We start from the raw sequence: 6,451 nt of genomic DNA on the forward strand, positions 1-6,451 counted from the left end.
CTTTTTTCTTGATTAATCGTGAAACCGTATTTTTGAACTGCATCTGAAAAGCGCTTGAGATTATGATCGTGCTCCTCTTGGTTTTTACCGCATACTATAACGTCATCGAGGTAAGCATAAGTTTGATTGAGTCGTTCGTGTGTAATGATGTCGTCAATGACTCGCTGGAATGTGGGTACTCCATCGGTCAATCCAAAAGCCAGACGTCGGAATTGGTACAAACGCCCGCACGCTTCAAATGCAGTGAAAGGCCGATCATTCATTCGAAGGGGTACCTGGTGGTATGCGCTTCGAAAATCTATTGTGCTGAAAATAGAATTTTTGGGCACCTTAGAAACAATTTCCTCGAGATTAGGGAGAGGATACGCGTCAAGGTGTGTATATCGATTGATGGTTTGCGAGTAATCAATTACCATTCGCTTATTGTGATTATCGCTCTTTACAGCGAAAGCTTGAGCCCTCCACGGAGACCGACTCTCCTCAATAATTTCGTCACCAAATAGTTTTTCAATTTCTTTTCTCATGAAATCAGAGTCTTCCAGAGAATGCTTCCGAGATTTGGTGACTATGGGCATGACATCTTTAGTTAGGAATTCAAAAAGGGGAGGAGGTTCTATCTTCGCTGGAGCCAAGTAACTGATTGTCAATGGAGGTTTAGTTCCACCAAAAGAGACTCTGAGCTCTGAATGCTGTTTTAAGAAATCATGCCCCACAATAATGTTAGCACACAAATCGGGTATAACACTGAGTTTTGTTTTAGCATAATGGTGACCTAACAGCTCCAAGTGAGCTACTCAGTAATTCGAAATAGGCTTACTTAAAGATGTTGAAGCCATAGAAACACAACCAGTAGTGGGGTACATTGTTAGCTTACAGTTATCTGCAAAGCGCTGTGATATGAATGTCTCTGAGCTCCCTGTATCTATCAAAGCAAAGGTAGAAGTTCTATTTACCTGAACAGGTTCTGTAGCTTTGTCAAGGACTGCCGAGGCGGCGATGAGTGCAACTGATGAGGGATGAGCCTTCGTGTTGACAGTTTTAGGTGATTTGCAGACAACTTGCCAGTGACCCGTCTTCTGGCACCTTTCACAGGTATCATTTAGAGCGGGACACTGACGACGATTTTTATGCCGTTGTCAACAGCTTCATCGAGATTTAGCATGTTGAACTCCAATAGTCTCAACCTAATTTGATGAGAACAGAGACCACGAATAAACGAGTCGCGAACATATGTCTTTCGATGAGTCTCTGCGTTGACCTCCGCAAACTCACATCTTTTGCTCAATTGTTCCATAGCTTGGTGGTATTGGTCGATTGATTCATCGGGAGACTGCTTACGAGAGGCGAGTTTGTGTCTTGCAAATATTTCATTTATTGGTTTAACGTACGTAGCTTTTAGTACTTCAATAGCAGTTTCATATGTGGTCTTATCGGCAATCAAGAGGTACACAGAATGCGAAATGAAGTTAGTTAGCAACCGTAACTTACCTTGTTCGTTCACCTCTTCAAACGATGCGATAAAGTTTTCAAATGTCTTCAGCCAGTAGCTCCATTCTTGGTTAGCAGTAGGTGAGTGTGGATCACCGTCGAACTTTTCGGGTCTCAAAAATGTATCCATTGTGAATAATAAATTGTAGTTAAACCTTTGCGTATTAGGCTTTATTATTCACAATAAACGTAGAACAGAAATATAAAGATTACAGAAATGGTAAAAGTGCAGACATATGTTACTAATTAGGTTAGAACAGATAAAGTTGTTACAACAACTGGGTCAATCATAACAATCACCACTTCTAGTGTTAATGACCGTCAATTGAAGTAAAACACCATAATTTTGAAAAACAAAACATGTATGACAACATTTCTCATATAGTGATATTCCAGTTCAAACAGTACATACAGAGGGCCTTTAAACTATTACCACTGCACATTTAACAATCGTAACGTTTTCCGAAATCAAACTGTCACCTTCACTAAACCAAAACCCACTCGTCTGAACATACGTGTTCCAAAATTAAAACTGTCGCCTTCACAAAAACAAAACCCACTCGTCTGAACATACGTGTTCAAAAATCAAAATTGTCGCCTTCACAAAAACAAAACCCACTCGTCAGAACATATCGCTCGTGTTTGGTTTTTACCATGACAACCGTAACACCTCTTGTCTACTCAGATCTAGCTAGTGATTTTATTTCACCATGACAACCGTAACACCCCTTGTCTACGCAGATATCGCCAGTGTTTTTATTTCACCATGGCAGCAAATAACAACCTGAAGTTGAATGCAGAGCAAACAAAGGCAATTGAAATAGGTTCCAATTACCTTCCAATAATCCCATAAAATTCTATTCAACCGTCTAACGACTTGGAATCACCTTTGACACAATCATTTCATCCGATATATCCTGTAGTACCTCCTTCCACTTTAAAGCGACTAAATTACCATCGTCACCTATTTCCATTTGAAACTCGTACGTTGTACTTTTGCATCCATCTTCAAGATTCCCAGGGACCCCTCCTTCTCCCGGTTCGATGAGGAGTTGAATTGGCTTTACCTCTCTTACCGTTGAAAGTATTTCTTGGCATCCTTCCATTGCCAAGTTCATTTCCAATCCCATCGTCCATCATACATCTCTGATCCCTTTAAACTCCAATCCCTTATTCCTTCCCACAATGCCCTTTCCCGGTCTTCAAACTTATACACAATGGCTCTCCGAACTGTTGCTTTTAACAGATCGTTCCTTACCAAATCTCTTCGCTATGGAATTCCATTCCTATATCTATCCGTCATTCCAGTACCCTTTGTACCTTCAAAGCTAGCTTATTCCATCATTTCCTTACAAAGCAGTTTACCTAGAATAAAAATAGGTGCTCCATATCTAGTCACTCTGTAAATTGTTTTTTTCTGAGTTATTTATTAATACCATAAATTTACTTTTTTCTGTTCGAAGACCTAAAATAACTTTGGTATGACTAGTTATTTTGTATTATGTATTAATTATTCTCTTCTTTTTTTTTTTTCATTCTTTACTGTAAGGCTATAATAGTCTAAGGCTAAAATAATAGAATAAAAGATTTTATTTACATTGTGTGTAATATGAATGATTGATATAAATATTGAAAATCTTATTTACAGCAAAAAGACTTCCTAGAAGGTTTTCCGTAAGTGAGGCAAGAACATAAAAACACACACACACACACACAAGCACGCACGCACACATACACACACAAACACACACGTTAAGTGCCAAATATATTCTTAAATATTTCATGCATGAGATACATATTATTTATGTAAATTTCCTGTTTCGCAAGAAATCAAACGACTTTGTCCAATGTTATTACTCAATCATTTATTTACCTTTTCAATCATTCCACAAATGTTCGATAAGTTAGTAATGACTAAAATTTATTGTTCTATTAACTGAAATTTACAATATTTAAAAATATATTTCTGAAGTATTTTCCTCCATTCTTCAAAAATATTTTTCCTTAAATTAAACTGTACCCATATATATTTCTTTCAATATAAACTGTAAAAAAATATTTTTTTTGGGACTTGTGGGAAATGAGAAATTTCAGTTTTTGCTCAAAATATTTATATTCATGTTACAAATAACAACAGTTATTATTATGAAATATTGTATAATATTATGAAATTACAATTAGCATAACCCTCGATAATTTTTTTTTTATGCATTTAAAATTCTTTAAATTTAACAAAATTTAATTAACATTCATAATTGAGTAAGAAGAAAGTTTTAGTAATGTAATAAAACAATATTAGCTTATATTATTGTTACATGCAAAACTGTTATAATATAAATCAATTACCAACTAAAGATAATATTCTTTATAAACTTTATGTGAAAAAAGTATTAAAAAGAATAAAAAGGCAGCAAAATATTTCACCAAACATATTTATTTACCTTTAATTAAACTTAAGAAGCAGAATTATTTTCTTAATTTAATTTTTGTAAACAGATTGTTAAGAATCATTTTTCAAAAACATGTAACGAAATATAGTTATACAATAAAATGCAGTATTTAATATTAAATATTAACAAAAATAATATAGAAACGAAGATTTCCTAAATCGGTAGTACTATTTAAAAAAAAATTTTTTTTTAAGGTAATCCACAGGGAAAGTGATGTTTGTCTAGTTACAGGCGACCAACCTTTTCTAACCATGGTGTGGGATCAAGTTTTTCATTTTAGGGGACCGCCACTTAATGAAAAAAGTAAACGCCCAAGGCGTTTAGGCAATAGAACCGGCGCTATGGAGGGTCCACAAAAAAAAAAATTTAAACAAAAAGTTGAGTAAAGAGAAAATTGTTTGTAAAAAATAAAATAAAATGATAAAAATAATATTATTAATACTAATATATGTATTAGGAGTATTTTTATTTTTATATTTTCTGATATAAATCAGTTGATAATTTTTAATATTCTTTGCAAGGAAGGAGTAAAATATATTATCAACTTTAGCCTTTAATTCAGTTAATAAGCCGAATTATTTACAAGCACTGTTCTAATTCAATTTTACCGAAGGTATTGTTTAAGAGTTTCTAACTGGCATATGTTTTCAGGGAGGAAAAAAAATATATATTTATATATTAATAATTTCCAAATGTGTTACAACTCTATGATTAATCAATATTACAATTATAAATTTACATATACAATAATGCTAAATTGATCAATACATGGAAAAATAATAGAGAAAATCCTCATAAAGTGAAACTGAAAATGATTGATGAAACTGAAAGATGAAGAGGAGACTAAGGGTGAGCAATGATCATTTCGAAGTTGTCAGGAATCGCAGCCTCTGATTTGATGTTGTAGCAAAACTTCTTAGTGGCGTACATGTTTACTCTCGGGTCCAAAATCACATATTTAGCAGCTTCTTCGAAATTTCTCATGCCAATACATCTTGCCATCCTATTGAGTTTAAAAACATGTTTTCCACACAATTGAACAAGCCAGTCTTCCATCTTTGTAAAATAGGTATTGTTCAGTGTTCTCCTTGTTCGGAAATACCTTCCAAATTGATATCCCATATGAAACATAACAGCGAGGGTCATGGCTGCATACCAGATCAGCAGAAAGCCCATAACAAATTGGAAAACGGACCCTTTGTGCACTTTACACTCTAGTTGATAGGGCCAGTAATCGAAACGACATTTTTTTACCGACGGAAAAAAGTTGAATTTGGCCTCTTCCAAGCTATATCCCATGCTCAAAGCGCAGTGTATAGAAAAGAAGTACGTCAGTATGATTTGAGTTATCATATGAAAAGCGTCGACTGTATGTTTAGCTGCATCAACCAAAACATACCTCATGTCTAATTTTAATTTGAGGTAGCTAACAACCCTGTCGGTCAAATCCTCAAAGGTCACAGGAGTCTTTTCTCTGTTTCTTTCGTATAGCAATGAAAAAGGATTCTTAAAGTTGTTATTTACTATACATGCTAATAAAAAAAGCAGAGATTTGCATATCATTACTATACTGGCGAAATCATACAAGAGTACCTCTGTAGTAGCCAGGTCATCAGTTGGTTCAGAAGATTCTCTTATGTTCCCGCAGCTGTAAAACATCTTACCATCAGAATCGACTTTGCAATTTGGAGACTTAGAGAAGAAATTGGATACCATTGATACGAGCAGCATAAATATGATCACCAAAAAAGTTCCAAAATTTTTCCAAAAGAGAAAAGACATGATTCACAAATAAGACGGAAAGAGATACAGAGAGGTAAGGCACTGGTAACAGACTAAAAAAATAATCTCCACCGATGTCGTTTATAAACCCCTCCCCACCGAATTTAAATAACCAATCAAATGTCACCATATATTTTTCAGGTTTGAAACAACAAAGGCGACAGCTTATTGTTCGAGTGAAAATAATTTTTATATCGTTTAGCGGTTCCTTGATCGATATCATATATAATTATGATTATATTAACTTTGATTGATATATCAATATCAAAATAACGAAAATCATAACTTTATAGAGCAATATTGATAAGAATTTATTTTTAATATTCAAACCATTATTTCACTTGTTAATTTAGAAATTGAAGATTATTGTACAAATGTAGCCATTGAAATTTAATAAAAGTAAAATAACTTTTGAGAAATTATTATTTTTAAAAAATTACAATATAGGCGCCTAATGTAGGTTATTTGATTGATATTATAATAGCGATGTATAATTTTAGTGTCGAGAAATATTGATAAGAATTTATATAACCATTTTATTTTTCTTTCTTTGTTAGTGATACTAATAGTTATACCTCTTCAATTGCAAGTTGCTACTTCAAATCAATCTAATATTATAGTTTTATATATATATATATATATACATATATCATAGAAGCAGTAAATCAACACATTCATGGAATAGTTGTAACATCCTGGTCTAGAAGAATAATTGAATGATAGAATAATTC

The 6,451-nt window shown here is 33.6% G+C and overlaps 1 protein-coding gene across 1 annotated transcript; it reads right to left on the reverse strand.

Moving 5' to 3' along the window:
• Positions 1–1,099: 1,099 nt before the first annotated feature.
• LOC106690830 (uncharacterized) lies at positions 1,100–1,618 on the reverse strand. The gene has a single exon (XM_014436409.1). The coding sequence runs from the start codon at positions 1,616–1,618 to the stop codon at positions 1,100–1,102; it is 519 nt and encodes a 172-aa protein (XP_014291895.1).
• Positions 1,619–6,451: the final 4,833 nt, after the last annotated feature.

This window comes from Halyomorpha halys, unplaced genomic scaffold (assembly GCF_000696795.3).
Source record: "Halyomorpha halys isolate HHAL.00 unplaced genomic scaffold, Hhal_1.1 Scaffold1899.1, whole genome shotgun sequence".
Classification (NCBI taxonomy): Eukaryota; Metazoa; Arthropoda; class Insecta; order Hemiptera; family Pentatomidae; genus Halyomorpha; species Halyomorpha halys.